Source organism: Mrakia frigida (assembly GCF_051309035.1).
Source record: "Mrakia frigida strain ATCC 22029 unplaced genomic scaffold BDY24scaffold_16, whole genome shotgun sequence".
Lineage (NCBI taxonomy): Eukaryota > Fungi > Basidiomycota > Tremellomycetes > Cystofilobasidiales > Mrakiaceae > Mrakia > Mrakia frigida.
This window is the reverse complement of record NW_027481265.1, coordinates 674,650-687,906: the sequence shown is the minus strand read 5'-3', so window position 1 is coordinate 687,906 and position 13,257 is coordinate 674,650. Positions and strand designations below refer to the sequence as shown.

The following is a 13,257-nucleotide window of genomic DNA, read 5'->3' as shown; positions in this document are numbered from 1 at the left end:
ATGAAGAACCCAGAACCCAAAAACAAGAGCCGAAAACCGAAAACGAAAGGAAAGGGAAAGCGACGACGCGTCTGACTACTCCTCGACGACGTTTCCCTCTCCCTCCACACCCTCGGCAACCTCATCTCCCTCGCCAGCCTCCTCTCCAGCAGCCTCCTCCCCAGCAGCAGCCTCCTCCTCCTCCCCGTCCTCAGCCTGAGGCTGCTTCACCCCAATCTCCCCTTGGCCTCCCAATCGCTGAAGCGCGTACCGACAGACTTTGAGCTTCCTGTTGGCGATGGAAGGAGCCATCCAGCACTTGATGACCGTGTAGAGGCCGTCGTAGCGGTATCTGCGGGTTCGAAAACGGACGGAGGGGAGGAAGGTCAGTTTTTTTGGGGAGGAAGGGAAGGGAAAGAAACGAGAGAAGGATGGGAAAGAAGAGAAAGCGGGGAGAGAAAAGGACCCACCCATCAACAGGAGCGTACTTGGAAGGGTTCTTGTACCCTCGGATGACTCGGACGGGTTTGCCTGTGTCGCAGGATTTCTTGATCCATCAACCGACGGAGAGGGAGAGGAGGAGGAGGAGTCAGCCCCGACCGCGTCTTTCTTTCTCGGTTTTTTGTTTTCGTTTTCGAACGATGTTTGGAGAGAAGAGGGAAGGGTTTGGGGGACTGACCTTCAAAGCAGCGTTGAAGGAGTGGTCGAAGGACTGATCGAAAGTCTGAGGAGCGACTCGGAGGTTCTTGGGTTGGTTTTTGGTTCCCTGAGACCGAAGGTGGAAGAAAGGTGCGTGAAGGAAGGGGAACGAGAGAAGGGTCAGTTCCTCGGTCGGTCGAAGGAAAAACGAGGCGAGACGGAAGAGAGGGAGAGAACGAACAGAGAGAAGAGTTCCCCCTGATCCGGTGTAGGTGAAGACGTCTGTTTGAAGAAGGAAGGAGGGAAGGGGAAGAGAGACGGGACGCGGCGAAAGGTCAGCGAAGGTCGTGGGATTCGGAAGGAGAAACGATGAAAGGAGAGAGACCCACCTCCGTTATCAACATCATCAGCCCACCCACCCGAGAGAGCGATGGACCAGCATCCAGCTTGAGCGTTTCCGAAGATGCCGCTGGAGGGAGGGAAAGAAAGAACGGTGACGGAGGGAAGGTCAGCTTGAGCTCTCTCCGCTTGATCTCGACGGTCCTTCGTTCTCGTCGAGCAAGCAACCTTGAGAGAAGAAGCTGCAGTTCAGCCGGAAGGTAGACATACCCAACAGGAGGACTGTTCGTTTCACGAAACGCCAGCAGCGAAAAAATCCGTCAGCAAAGAGCAAAGAACGACACGAACCGATGAGGGCTGAACGAGGGTTGAGAGAGAGATTCGAGACTCACGAATGAACAGCCGCTCGACTAGCCAGCATCCGAGTCTTCCAAGTCGTTCCGATAGCTACTCCGGGGCTGCATAGTACGGAAAACCGAAAGAAACGCGTGACTGCTTAGTGAAGGAGCGAAGAAAGGGAAAGGGAAAGGGAAAGGGAAAGAGGGAAGGAGACGGTCGAGCTCACATATGACCGAACTGCTTCCTGTTCGTCCCAAACGAACACAAACCGCGTCGAAATTTTCGTGTCAGCTTCTCCACCTGCATATCATCTACAATTCCCAGCAAGTCTCAGAACAAAAAAGCCAGAAAAACTCACGGGTTCTGACTCCTTTTCCCGACCTTGACTCCCTTCCCACTCCCCCTTTGCTCTCCCTTCTCCCTCTTCCTGATGCCCTGAAACTGCCTCTTCTGCTTCTTCCTCACTCTCCGCTCCTCCCCATCCTCTCCCTCCCCATCCAAATCCTCGTCATCTCCAACGATCCACTCCCCTTCCTCTCCCTCCTCCTCGCCGCTCTCGTCCTCCTCCTCCCTCTGTCTCTTCTGAAACGGACTCTCTGAATCCTCCCACCTCTCCAGCACGATCTCCTTGTGGTAATCGATCTTGCTCTTCCCTTCGTTCCTAGCGCTTCGTCGTCCAGGAGGGATGCTGGTGCTCGCGGTACTCGAAGGAGAGCCGCGTCGTTTGGTGGTTGGTTTGGGACGGGAGGGTAATTTGGGAGTAGCATGGCCAAAGGAGATGAAAGGAGGAGCTGTTTTGGACGGAAGCGAGTGCGAAGCTGGGTAGGTGTACAAGGTAGGGACGGCGGGTGCGTTGCGTGGAGCGGAGGATTGGAAGAGAGCGGAGAGGATCCGTTGGTTCTCGCTGAAGAAAGCAGAAGGAGAACGAGTTGAGCTCGAACGGAACGAAGCAAAGAATCGACAAGGAGGAAAAGAAATGGGCTCACGCGATGTTGGCGAGACGCTCGGCTTCGTAGGCGGCGGCGACGGAGGACATTTTTTGGGGGAAAGAAGAGAGGGAGGAGTGGGCGTTGGGAGGAGGGGGAACGTGAACGAACGAGAGGGAGGGAGGAGAGGAAAGCGCGTCCCCTCTCGCCGGAGTTAAATGGGAAAGCAAAGGGAGCAAGCCATCTTTTGAGGTTAGTAACTTCGAAATGTGCAAGAGACAGAGAAGGCTGAGGTCTCCCGGTGGATTCCGTGAGATGAAATGGTCAGGAAAAAACACTAGCAGAGGAAGGAAGGGCTAAGGAAAGGAGGGAAGGAGGAGGGAAGGTGCGAGCTCGAGCTCACCGTTTTCGTTCCTTCTTCCTTCTCCTCTCGACGTCGACTAGCTCTCTCAGACGGACGAGCGAGGAGGTACATAGAAGGTGAATCAATCCTAACCACAAAAAAAAGAGGAAGCAACGAAAAAGCAAAAAGCATGCAAACCGAACCCATCAAAAAACGATATCTCCTCTCTCTCCTCCCTTCTCCTCCCTCCCCTCTCCTCTCACGAACTCCCCTTCCCATCGTCCGCCCCACTACTCTCAGCAAACTTCCTCAACACCTCCCAGTTCTTGGGTGCGTTCTTCCAAGCGTCCTGCACCGCACCGCCCATGAACCTCCACGCGTCCGGGCTCTTCTCCCACACGAGCTTGAGCGCGTTGGTCTGGGTTCCGTTCGTGAAGGATTGGACGTAGCGCGAGTACATGGATTCGATGGTGGTGAAGACTTTGACGTTGGCGGTGAGGAGGGAGTGTAGAGGTGGGTGGAGAGGGAGGAGGTGGGTGTAGCTGGAGGGAGGGAAGGCGGAGTGAGCTTCGTCCTTATTCGAACGAACGTCCACGAGGAAACGATATGTCCAAAGAGCTGCAACGCTGGTTAGTTACTCACTTTTCTTCTCCTCTAGCCCACTTTCCCAACTTGGGCCAAGCGCTCTTCTCCCTCAGCTCAGCCAACACTCCCTGATCCTCCCTCTCCCTGACCTCCTTCTCGTTCCTCTCCCCTCCTTCAAACTCCAACGTCCCACCAGTCCCACCAGTCAACACCTCCTTCCCTCCATCGACGACCCACTTCCTCACGCTCTCCCCTCCGGAGACCAAGACGATCTCCCTTCCTTCGCACCACCTCAACCACCTCTCGACTCCCTTCCTCTCTCGCTCCCACTCCTCCTTGGTCAACTCGGTTCGTCGCCAGCATACAGCTCGAGATCGAGGAACGTTTTCTTCTCTCTTGTTGGTGAGATGGAGAGAGGAAGAAGAAGAAGGAGAGTAAGGCGTTTGAGGGAGGTGAGGGTTGTAAGAAGCTGGAGGAGGAGGAGGGAGGGAGGACGACAGGAGCAGGCATCGGAGCGTGGAGAGAGGAGGAGGAGGTGGCGAAGGAGGAGAAGGTGGATAGAGAGGGGAGGAGGAGTAAGGCGTTAGGAGAGCGGAGAAGGGGTGAGGTTGAGGTTGGGTTGGAGGTGGGGAAGAGGAGGAAGGTGGAGGAGGAGGATGCGGTGGAGGAGGAGAAGGGGAGGACGCTGGCAGGTTCGTTGCTGCTGACGCTATCGAAGGCGAAACTTCTATCGACGAGGAAGAAGAGGAGGACATGGTGCGGGAAATCTACAGTCGAGGTGTCGCTGGGTCGAGGAGGGTGAGGGTGAGAAGGGAGCTGTGGAAGAGGAAGGAAGGAAGGAAGGGAGGGAGAGGTCAGCTTCGATTCGATTCGGTTGGGGATGACGAGGACGACTTCTCTACCCTTTTTCCTGCTACAAAGAAACACTCACTTGAAGTTTGGAAAGACCAGCTACGGGAGACAGAAGGGGAGTCTGGGAGATGGTGGTGAAGGTTTTTGTCGATTCGGGTCAGGGAGAGTGAGAGTTGGGAGGAAGGCAGAGAGAGAGCTCGAAAGCGCTCGGAGGGCCATCCGACGTTTCGGCAGCTGATTCATTCCTCCCAACCCTCAACTGCTCTACAAAGAAACTTTTTCTCTCTCGGACGTTCTCTCTTTTTCTGGATTTCTCTTCTCCTGCCTTTAGATTGGTGGGATCTCCTAGCTGGAAAACCCTCCTTCGATCCCTCAACCTCGCTAGCTCCTCCTCACCCCGAAGGGTTCAAAGACGTCTCTCACGCTTCATCTCGTTTCGTTTCCATCTTCCTTCAGGCCCTACCAGCTGCAAGTCAGCTCGGTACCGCTCCAAACGTACGCTTCACCGTCGTGAACGAACGACCTCGCTGAGTCGACGCGTCGTCTTCGCTCTTCAACCTCTAAGCTCGTTGATGATCTGCTCCCTCTCGCTTCTTCCGACGTTGTGTAGGTATTCCAGGCCATCAGGAAAACAGACTGACTGGACACAGCCCAAGTGTCGTTCTTCGTGCGCCAGTGTGGTGCCGTGGTGGGCTCGTCTCTTGCGGAACGAGACACGACGCGTCTCTCTCTCTCTCTTTCTCTCTCTCTCTCGACGAGCTGACTTTTCCCTTCCCTTCAGTCCCCATCAAGCTAGTCGACAGGCCGACTTCGCCAAAAAAAAGAAATCGCTGGCATGGACATGCCGCCGCTGCCTTCCTTTTTCTGTCGTAGGCGAGGAGCGTGCAGCGGCGACGACTGTGTCGAAAGCTCACCTCCGTACCTTAGTGCTCGAGTCGAGAGCACTTGCTTCGAAGCTTGAGGGATGTCTCATCCCACCAGAGCGATCACGTACTCTTTCGCTGAAGCAGGGAGAGACTTGAGAGGAAAGAACCAGCTTTCGAAGAGCCTTGTCGACGCGTCGTGATCTTGTCTTTGGCTTCCCGAACGAGAACGGATTCACGAAGCAGAAGCAAAAAAAACAGGGTCGATAGATAAAAACGAGCACAGGCTGAAGCAGATGATGGCCAAAAAAAAATTGAAAGCTCTATGGTCGCAGACCGAGAGTTCGAAGCAAAGGAACAAAAGAAAAGAACGAGTCGTCGCGGGCCAACAAAAAAAAAACGAGCACGACGAGGCAAAGATCGCAAAGCGATAGATAAGTTAAACCCGAAGCAGAAAAGACTAGATAGAGAGTCGTAAATGGAGTCGTTAAAGCGAACTAGGTAGATTTGGCTGATTGAGTGAGAGCATAGAAAGAGAGTATAAGGGAGATCAGAAACACAACCCGTTGAGCTTCGTCTCAAGCGATCCTCCTCTTCGATGATGAGCTCCTGCTCCTCCTGCACCTGCTCCTTCACCACTCCCTACATACGCCTCTGTCTTCGACGGAAGCTCCTCCTTCGTAGCAGCAGCAACGTCTCCAGCGTCGTCCTCCTCCTCATCCGACGAGATCGAGCCAAGGGCCGAGGACGAACTAGCCATCGACGACGACGACGACGACGAACTGGAATATCCTGACGAGGAGGTATGACTGCTGTTCGCTCCTCCTGACGACGATCCTACAGAGTTGGTTCTACCCCTACCTCCTCCTCCTCCTCCGACCAGCGAAGGAGGAGGTACTCCTGAGACCGAAGGAGTCGACGTTCCTCCTCCTCCTGCTCCTCCTGTCGATCTTCGAACGAACGAGGTTTGAAGGAGCCTAGGAGGGATAGGCGTTGGAGCTGGAGGGTTGTGGAGGAGGTGGAAGACTCGATTGGGTGGTAGATGTTTGGATGGGTTTATCGAGGAGGTGGTAGAAGGACCTGGGGAGCGAGGGAACGGGAGGGGAGGAGGAGGAGGTGGTTGGGGGAGGAGGGCTGAAGAGGAGGAGGATTGGCCGTGCGAGCTTGGACGACCGTTGAGGGATTTGTGGCGACGGACTGGGAAGAATAGGAGGGAGAGGAGGAGGAGGAGGTCAGTCGTTGGGAAGCAGAGAAGAGAGGTAAGACATTTGGAGCTAAGAAGGAAGGCAAGCAGGAGGGGAAGAAGCTCACGAGCTGGAAGCGGTCGACCTCCTACTGGAGCTAAGAGCAGGCCTGCTGTTGATAACAGAGGTTCCGGTTCGTTGAGCGGTTCCGGTATACTCCTTGAACGTGGATGATGAGCTGTTGGAAGGATTGTGGACGAGGAGGAGGAGGAGGAGGAGGAGGAAGAAACGGCAAAGGAAGAAGACGAGGAGGTGGAGGGGAAGTAGGATGAGGAGGAAGGAGAGGGGGCGCCGAAGGTGAGGTTGGTTCGTTTCAGCCCTGGACGAGGTCCTCCTCGAGAGCTGATCGTGCGAACGAGGGCATCGTCTTGGGAAGGAAGGGGAGGACTAGAGGCTAGCATCGCTCGCCACGACCTAAGAAGGAAAAAAGAGTTGGAGTTGATGATGGTTTGGGGTCAGCAAAGACGGTGAGGCCACCCTCGGAACCAAGGCCGCCCCCCCGTCCTGCTGCTGCGAGCCTTCATTTAGGTGACCCCTCCCGTTCCCTCCCTTCCCTTCTTTCTCTCTCTGGAAAACAAGCAGAAGCGAGAGAGATATAACGTTTAAGTGGCCACAGCTCTAGTTAAATAAGTAAAAAAAATATCCTCCACTCGTCCTTCAAAGACCGTTCCTCGTCAAGCTGGGAAAAGAAAAGAGGAAACAAGACGGGGGAGAGGACGCGATCAGTTCTCGCAAAGGCAACCCTCGTTTCAAGGATTCGATTTCTTCCCTCCTCTTCCCCTCCCTCCCCTTTCCTTCCCCAACTAGGATGCAAAAGAAAAACTGAACCGGGAACCGACTCACTTGAGGATGACGGCTCTATAAAACCTAGCCAGTTCAAACTTCTCCTCCGTTCCCTCCTTCTTCTCCCTCGCCGACGCGTCGACCTCCTCTCGATCCCCAGAACCAGCCTTCCCACCCGACCCTCCTCCGCCACCAAAGCTAGGGACGAGCTTCCCAAGCAAGCTCATGATAGCCCAGCTGTCACTCTTCAACTTCTTCTCTCCCTCCTCGACCGACTTCCCAGCCGTCGATCCTCCTGCTCCTCCTCCTCCTTCCGAGGCGGTCGTCGAGGGAGAGAAGAGCTTCTTGGAGATGTCCTCGTACGACGGGAGATACCCGTTGAGGTCGGACCAAGCCCAGGACGACGAGGGCGAGGAGGAGGGTGTTTCCGTAGAGGTCGAGGAAGCTTCTGTAGAGGGTGGTGTCGGAGGTGTTTTGAGTTTGCCTTCTCCTCCCTGTGATGTTCGACCCGTTGATATCGAGTGAAGGGAGGAGTGCGTGTAGGGTAGTCCGAGTGATGTTGAAGGGAGGGAGGGTGATGGGAGGAGGGGGAGAGAACGACGACGGCGAGGAAGAGAGAAAGAGAAAGAGGGAAGGAGGGCAGAGGTGAGACTCCAAGGCGGATGGAAAGAAAAATGACGTTGAAAGAAGGTGGATCTTGCCCTGAGTTCCCAGTGGTTGCAGTCATCCACAGTTCCAAGCCCTGAGGTTCGATCGAGGTTGAAACAAAGGAAGGGAGGGTCAGCTCGAGTTTCGAAAAAGACGACGACGCGTCCGATTTTGAAGCGAAGGAACGGAAGAGAGGACTCACACTCTCCATGCTTGGTACTCGAAACTGAAACCATACCATCGTTACCCTCGTACTTCTCGCCAGCGTATCCATCGGGCTCAGCGTTTCCTCCTTTGGCGGTCTCGTCGAGAACGATTTGAGTGTACCAGAGCGGCAGGAGGGGAGTGATTCTCGTCGCTCTCGCTGCTATGCTGAAGTACTTGACGTCGGGGTCGTCTGGCGTCGAAGGGTTGAACTGGGTAGTGCAGTAGGTGGTGGTGAGGTTGTAGTAGGCGGGGGAGTCGACGGCTTGAAGGATGGTCGCACGAAGACTGGCGATTAAAGGGAGTGGGTTCAGGTAGGAGGGAAGGTAGGACGTGGAAGCGACGGGAGGAGGGTCCGAGCTGTCTGAGGAGGAAGGTGGAGTGGGTTTTGGAAGAGGAGCTAGAAGTGGAGAGCTCGGGGAGTAGGCAGTGACGAATTTGGGAGGAATCTTGGTCGGAGGAGGGAGGGAGTCGCTGAGAGCTGGGACGAGGGATCCGAGACCGAGAGTTGCCTGCCGAAGAAAGAATGGAAGTCAGACGAGATCTAACAAACTAAGAAGATGATAAACTCACAGAGAACCAATCCATGACTGGACTTCCTCGGTGAGGAGTCGCGATGGACGTCAGACTGAGGACGTCGTAAGAGCGATCCTTGATGTGAGTGATGAGGTATCGCGCGTCGAGCCCACCCTGTAAACGAGAAAAAAAACATTCAGCTAAAGCCTTGGAGGAGCTCAGAAGAGGCGAGGTAGACGAACCATGGAATGAGCGACGATGTTGATCTGCGAAGGGACGAAGCGGTCAGCTCAAGCTTTTCGACGCGACTTGAAGAGGAAAAAAAACTCACCTTCTTTCCTGGAACTTGTTCCTCCAGAGTCTTGTGCAGAGCTACTCCTCGTTCCTCTATCGAACCAGTCCTACAAAACGTTCGTCCAAGCCCTAAAGTCAGCCTTCTCTCCTCGAGGCTCGTCGAGCTCACGCTCCCTCCCTTTCTTGTTTCAAGAAGGACAAACTCACGAAGGCACCTCAACAACCAACAAGTCCACTCCACACTCCTTCATCACCTCCTGAACGTTCGCCCAGTAGTGAATCTGGCCCTTCACTCCGTAACCGTAGAGTCCGTGGCACAGAACGACGGTGTGCTTCGGAGGTTCGAAGGACGGCGAGAAAAGGTCTGGCTCTCGCATGAGCTCCTTGATTTTGGAGGTAGGTCCGTGAAGATGTAAAGGTGGAGGAGAAGGGTGATGGGGCGAAGGGGGAAAGGTGAAGCGAGGGTGTCGGGGAGGTGATGAAGTTGAAGTCGAGGCGAGGGTGCTGGGGCTGATGAAAAGAGGAAGGGGAGCGAGATCAGCTTGAGCTGAGAAGAGCTGAGAATGCGACTTTTGGCTGAAAAAACGTTGTGAAAGATAGCTATCGTACTCTTCTACTGAAAAGTTAGCTCTTTCAAGGTTGAGCGAGCTCCTAGAAGAAGAGTCTGGCAGCACGTTCGGTCCAATCCTCCGCAAGCATGTGCTGATGCTGAAGGAGCTCGCCCGTCAACCACGCTGAGCTTGTCCGAGCTTCCCTTCCTTCTGAAGCTCCCTCTATATGTTAAGTCAAGCTTGGATATATCTCCGAGCTTGCTACAGCTCGACAAAGCTGTTGAACGAGCTCGAGGGAACGAACGCTGGCTGCTCGAATCAGGTCCGGCCGACCTCGCTCCTGCCTCCCCTTCCCCAGCTAGTAGAACGAGACGAAGACGGTTGAACTCACTCTGAGCTCTTCTCCTTCGGTATCCGTTCCAAGTCGTCTTCCAACTTTCCAACTGTAGTCTCGCTCTTGAGCCTCCTCGACTCTTCAACCACTCTCCGCCGCCTGACCTTTCCTCCTCCTCCCCCTTGCAAAGAAGCCCTCCCTCCCACCAAGAGATCCCTCCTCTCGACCTCGAAGCCTTGTCTCACAGATGAGCAGAAGGTCCTCCTTCCATGGTGTTTTTTAGCGACCTGTCTGAGGAGAGTTTGAGACGAGGAGGATCCAGGGGCGACGAGGAAGGAGCGACAAAGGAGGAGGAGTGTTGACGAGGAAGGAGGAGGAGCGGCCATGGGTAGGTCGAAGGATGGGAGCCTCTCTGGCGAAGAGAGTTAGGATGAGGTGGTAGGTAGGTGTGTGGTTCAAAAAAAGGGGACTGGGTGAGAGTTGGAAGGAAAGTAGAGGCGAACGTTCGAAAAGAAGGGAGGCTCGTCGTCCCTCTTCCCCACCGGATTTCGGATCAGGCTCCCTCGACTCGTCATGAGAAGTGATCAAGATTGATTTTTTGCACCCGAAGCCTCGATTGATCGATCTTGTAGACACATCTGAGGCGTTGTTTCCAGGTTGGAACCAAGACGCGTCCTCCTTTCCTCGCTTTTCTAACCCACGTCTTCCCTTCTCTACGGTCCGCGCGTCTTTGCCCGACGACGCGAGAAGAAAACCAACGAAGGAAGCTGGACCTGAAAGTCTTCGAGCGATATCAAAACTCGTGGATGCATCTATCGAAAAATCTGAGAGAGCGAGGCGAGAGTTGTTTACGCAGGAACCTGGAGCCAGCAAGATACGAACGGACGGACTGAGTCGACGCGTCGCTGGATGTTCCTTTTTTTCCTTTCAACCCTCACTGAAATCATAAACAAGTTTGTATAATTCGATAAGACGCAGTCAAATCTAGGGGGGTCGTTCCATTCAACTACTCGCACTAGGCGAGAGGTTAGAAGGGGTTATAAACTAAGTGAGTCGAGGTGAACGAACGACAAAAGAGAACTAGCTATTCTGTAAATCGGACGCATCGATTGAAGAGATTTCTAAACATCAAGTATAGAAGAGAGGAGCAAGCTCCTGTGGATCGAGAGATGAGAGATGAGATGGAGACTTCGAGTCCCGAAAAGAGAAGAAGAGGGAAAGGTCGTCAAGGAGAGAGGGGGTTTCCAAGCGGGGTTTAGGCATAGGTTCGGATGCTTTGGACCTCGAAGTAGGCTTCGTTGAAGGACTGTAGATGAAAGAGGAAGGTGTAGGTGTCAGTGTATCAGAAGGGAAGGAGATAAAGAGAGCAAGGCTTCAGAGACGAACCGAGGGAGAGTTTCGAACGTCTGGAGAGACAAATCGTATAGATAGTCAGTGTCGGTACAAGATTTTGGAAGATGGAATTGCAGTGATAATCTACTCACGATCATCGCAAGAAGAAGGGCACGAGCTATCGGATCCGTAAGAAGAGCCTGTGAAAAAGAAAGAAGTTCAGCACGTCGCGACGCGTCCCTCTCACCTCCTTTTTTGGCCCCAGTATCTACGTACCAGCCCAGTCTCCGCAGAACGTAAGGTTGAGGACTATTTGGTGGGCGGCGAAATGCGCGTCGAGGTCGCACTGGTCGGAAGAAGGAAAGACCGCCGTCGGGGTTCCCCAAGTCGATTCGTCGATGACTTTAGATCCTGAGACGTCCTTGGGCTCGGTTCCAGCAGGCCAGAACCAGACCTTGATAGCCTCGGAGTCTCGTCGCATGGCGTAGCTATAAAGGGGGAGGAAGAGGTCAGAAACCTGATAATGCACGGGGAAGGCAGTCGAACAAACTCACGTTCCTCCGTTCGCGTTGTTAAATCCAGCACCGAAGGAGTTCTCTTGAGCGTTGTTGGTAGTACCACATCCGCTGTTGTCTCCGTCGGAGGAACCACACTTGAGACCTGTAGCGGCGCTGAGAACGAAAGAGAGAGGGGTCAGCTTCGACGCGTCGAGTTTCTCTGCAGCTCGTTCCAAGACTCACGCTTGCATCACTCGGCCCGAGGAAGGCATGTTGCATCCAGAACTCGAGTGAAGGGAAGAGAGGTTGTCTCCGTCGTTGTTGACTCCTTCGATGACTGGGAAGAGATGCGAGAAAACGCACGAAATCAGCTTCGCTTGTTTCGGAAACTTCGTCGTCGAGACTCACTGTCGATCTCTCCGTTGTTGGGCCAGCTGAGAACGGGGTAGAAGTCAGTGAAGAAAAATTTATTATTCGAATACAAGGCAGCGAGACTCACTTGGAGCCAACGGTCCAGAAAGCCGGCCACTGAATTTTGGACGAGGGAAAACCGAAGCGTCAGATTTTGATCGACGCGACTTCACTCGAGGCCGGGAAGCGTGCATCGAGAACTCACGGTTCCGCATCCAGTAGGCATGTGAGACCTGAGTCGAAGAAGAACGCAGAGGTCAGAATCAGACAGGGAAGAGGAAAGGAAAAAGAACAAAAGGGGACGGACAGGGTGATGATGGTCACTCCCTGAAACGTCGAATCAAAACAAAGGAAGATCAGCTCCAGCGTCCACCGTACCACGCAAATAGAAAATAGACTCGGAGGGGCGAGACTCACAGCAGTGTAGGAGTTCTTGGAGGCCAACCTGACGCTCTTCCTTCCTCGGGATGAAGCAGGAACGACGGAGAACGAGTCGGCTCGAAGAGTGAACGTTGAATCGGTTGAGTAGGTGAGGTTCATGGAAGCGGCCTCCTCAGCTCCGACGTAGCTGAACAGAACGAAAGGAAAAGTTTCAGTACGAGAGGTCTCATATGTGTGAGGACTTGGCGAAGGGAGGAGAACGCGTTGTTCGTTCAATCTCTTTTGTTTGGCGACGCGTCTCTATTCGATCCTGCTCTGGGAGGACGAGGCGATGAAGGGACGAGACTCACTCAACGGTTCCGTGGGTGGGATCATCGAAGGTTTCAAAGTTGAAGGAGTCGAGGAAGTTGTGTCCAATCATGGTTTCCTGAAGAGGGGAAAACGAAGCGAGAGAAGGATCAGCTTCGACGAAAACTCAACCCCGCTCGTTCGAAAGGAAGAGAGAATCAACGGACCTTCAAAGTCCACTGGCCAGCTCCAGAAGCGACCAAAGAGCTGTCGTCTACGACGATAGCGCTGACCTGAGTGGAAGCAGGAGCGGCGGCTTCCGAGGCGACGGGGAGGGTCTGAGTGGCAGAAGGAGAGGAAGCCTCGGTCGTGGCAGCAGCGAGGGAGGCCGTCGAAGATCGTCGGTGACAGCTTCGTCGCTTCCTGTGGGCGGTTCCAGCGAGAGCGAAGGAAGGGAGGAGGAGGAGGAGGGTCGTGAGAGGGATTGGGGAGATCATGTTCAGGAAGGAAGCCGAAGGAGGGGAGGGAGGTTTTGGAAGGTTGAAAGGTCAGGGAGGACGTGGGTTGGAGGGAAAGTGATGGGAAGTGAGGGGAAGTGAAGGGGAGGCAGTTGGAGGGGGGAAGGGGTAGGAGGGGTTGAGGGGAGGGGGGGGAAAGAAAGGAAGGAAGGAAGGGGGGGCAGGAAGGAAGGAGGGTGGTGGACGAAGGAGAACTAGCACAAAGGGAAGCCGGGGTTCGAATTGAGTGTCACCTAGAGTGATTTTGCGCGCCACCATTCCCTCCTCGCGATCCCAAAAGCACAGGGAAGGTTTTCGTGTACTATACATCGAAAACTTGAGAAGGAAATTCAGCAGGGAGGCTGCAAAATTGCAAGAAACGGGCGGTGAAACAAAGTCCGAACGAGCTGCG

General features: G+C 54.3%; 5 protein-coding genes across 5 annotated transcripts; all 5 read right to left on the bottom strand.

Annotated features, from left to right (window-relative positions):
• Positions 1-75: 75 nt before the first annotated feature.
• Positions 76-1,098, bottom strand: BDY24DRAFT_340748 (YDG/SRA domain-containing protein; the record flags this gene model as incomplete). The annotated part of the gene is made up of 5 exons (XM_076637413.1): positions 76-331; positions 450-526; positions 659-745; positions 860-900; positions 1,008-1,098. Coding segments are annotated over 5 exons (552 nt in total), but the record flags the coding sequence as incomplete, so codon positions are not given.
• Positions 1,099-2,692: 1,594 nt separating this feature from the next.
• Positions 2,693-4,181, bottom strand: BDY24DRAFT_390173 (uncharacterized protein). Its single transcript, XM_076640621.1, has 3 exons — positions 4,082-4,181; positions 3,208-3,966; positions 2,693-3,107 (listed from the first exon to the last, which is right to left on the bottom strand). The coding sequence occupies exons 2-3, from the start codon at positions 3,903-3,905 to the stop codon at positions 2,825-2,827; spliced, it is 981 nt and encodes a 326-aa protein (XP_076496600.1). The 5' UTR covers positions 3,906-3,966; positions 4,082-4,181; the 3' UTR covers positions 2,693-2,824.
• Positions 4,182-5,114: 933 nt separating this feature from the next.
• On the bottom strand, positions 5,115-6,582 carry BDY24DRAFT_390171 (uncharacterized protein). The gene has a single exon (XM_076640620.1). It carries the CDS (start codon positions 6,508-6,510, stop codon positions 5,416-5,418), a length of 1,095 nt encoding a protein of 364 aa, XP_076496599.1. The 5' UTR covers positions 6,511-6,582; the 3' UTR covers positions 5,115-5,415.
• BDY24DRAFT_390169 (esterase/lipase family protein) lies at positions 6,583-9,915 on the bottom strand. Its single transcript, XM_076640619.1, has 9 exons — positions 9,497-9,915; positions 8,762-9,064; positions 8,592-8,661; positions 8,503-8,526; positions 8,318-8,434; positions 7,743-8,256; positions 7,594-7,634; positions 6,953-7,386; positions 6,583-6,788 (listed from the first exon to the last, which is right to left on the bottom strand). The coding sequence occupies exons 1-9, from the start codon at positions 9,823-9,825 to the stop codon at positions 6,767-6,769; spliced, it is 1,854 nt and encodes a 617-aa protein (XP_076496598.1). The 5' UTR covers positions 9,826-9,915; the 3' UTR covers positions 6,583-6,766.
• Positions 9,916-10,382: 467 nt separating this feature from the next.
• On the bottom strand, positions 10,383-13,069 carry BDY24DRAFT_390166 (glycoside hydrolase family 16 protein). Its single transcript, XM_076640618.1, has 13 exons — positions 12,576-13,069; positions 12,411-12,487; positions 12,097-12,247; positions 11,987-12,006; positions 11,885-11,912; positions 11,768-11,796; positions 11,677-11,702; positions 11,512-11,605; positions 11,326-11,442; positions 11,048-11,259; positions 10,924-10,971; positions 10,826-10,845; positions 10,383-10,745 (listed from the first exon to the last, which is right to left on the bottom strand). Exons 1-13 carry the CDS (start codon positions 12,843-12,845, stop codon positions 10,695-10,697), a joined length of 1,143 nt encoding a protein of 380 aa, XP_076496597.1. The 5' UTR covers positions 12,846-13,069; the 3' UTR covers positions 10,383-10,694.
• Positions 13,070-13,257: the final 188 nt, after the last annotated feature.

Excerpts from the sequence above, each read along its gene's own strand:
- BDY24DRAFT_390173 (XM_076640621.1), bottom strand. The coding sequence starts at position 3,905 with ATGTCCTCCTCTTCTTCCTCGTCGATAGAAGTTTCGCCTTCGATAGCG. Across the intron at positions 3,108-3,207 it reads TGGGCTAGAGGAGAAGAAAA|CTACACCCACCTCCTCCCTC; the intron begins GTGAGTAACTAA and ends CCCTCCCTCCAG.
- BDY24DRAFT_390166 (XM_076640618.1), bottom strand. The coding sequence starts at position 12,845 with ATGATCTCCCCAATCCCTCTCACGACCCTCCTCCTCCTCCTCCCTTCC. Across the intron at positions 12,248-12,410 it reads CCCACCCACGGAACCGTTGA|CTACGTCGGAGCTGAGGAGG; the intron begins GTGAGTCTCGTC and ends CGTTCTGTTCAG. Across the intron at positions 12,007-12,096 it reads CCAAGAACTCCTACACTGCT|GGAGTGACCATCATCACCCT; the intron begins GTGAGTCTCGCC and ends TCGACGTTTCAG.
- BDY24DRAFT_390171 (XM_076640620.1), bottom strand. The coding sequence starts at position 6,510 with ATGCTAGCCTCTAGTCCTCCCCTTCCTTCCCAAGACGATGCCCTCGTT.
- BDY24DRAFT_390169 (XM_076640619.1), bottom strand. The coding sequence starts at position 9,825 with ATGGCCGCTCCTCCTCCTTCCTCGTCAACACTCCTCCTCCTTTGTCGC. Across the intron at positions 9,065-9,496 it reads CCGAAGGAGAAGAGCTCAGA|CCCCAGCACCCTCGCCTCGA; the intron begins GTGAGTTCAACC and ends TCTTTTCATCAG. Across the intron at positions 7,635-7,742 it reads GAGTACCAAGCATGGAGAGT|GGCTTGGAACTGTGGATGAC; the intron begins GTGAGTCCTCTC and ends ATCGAACCTCAG.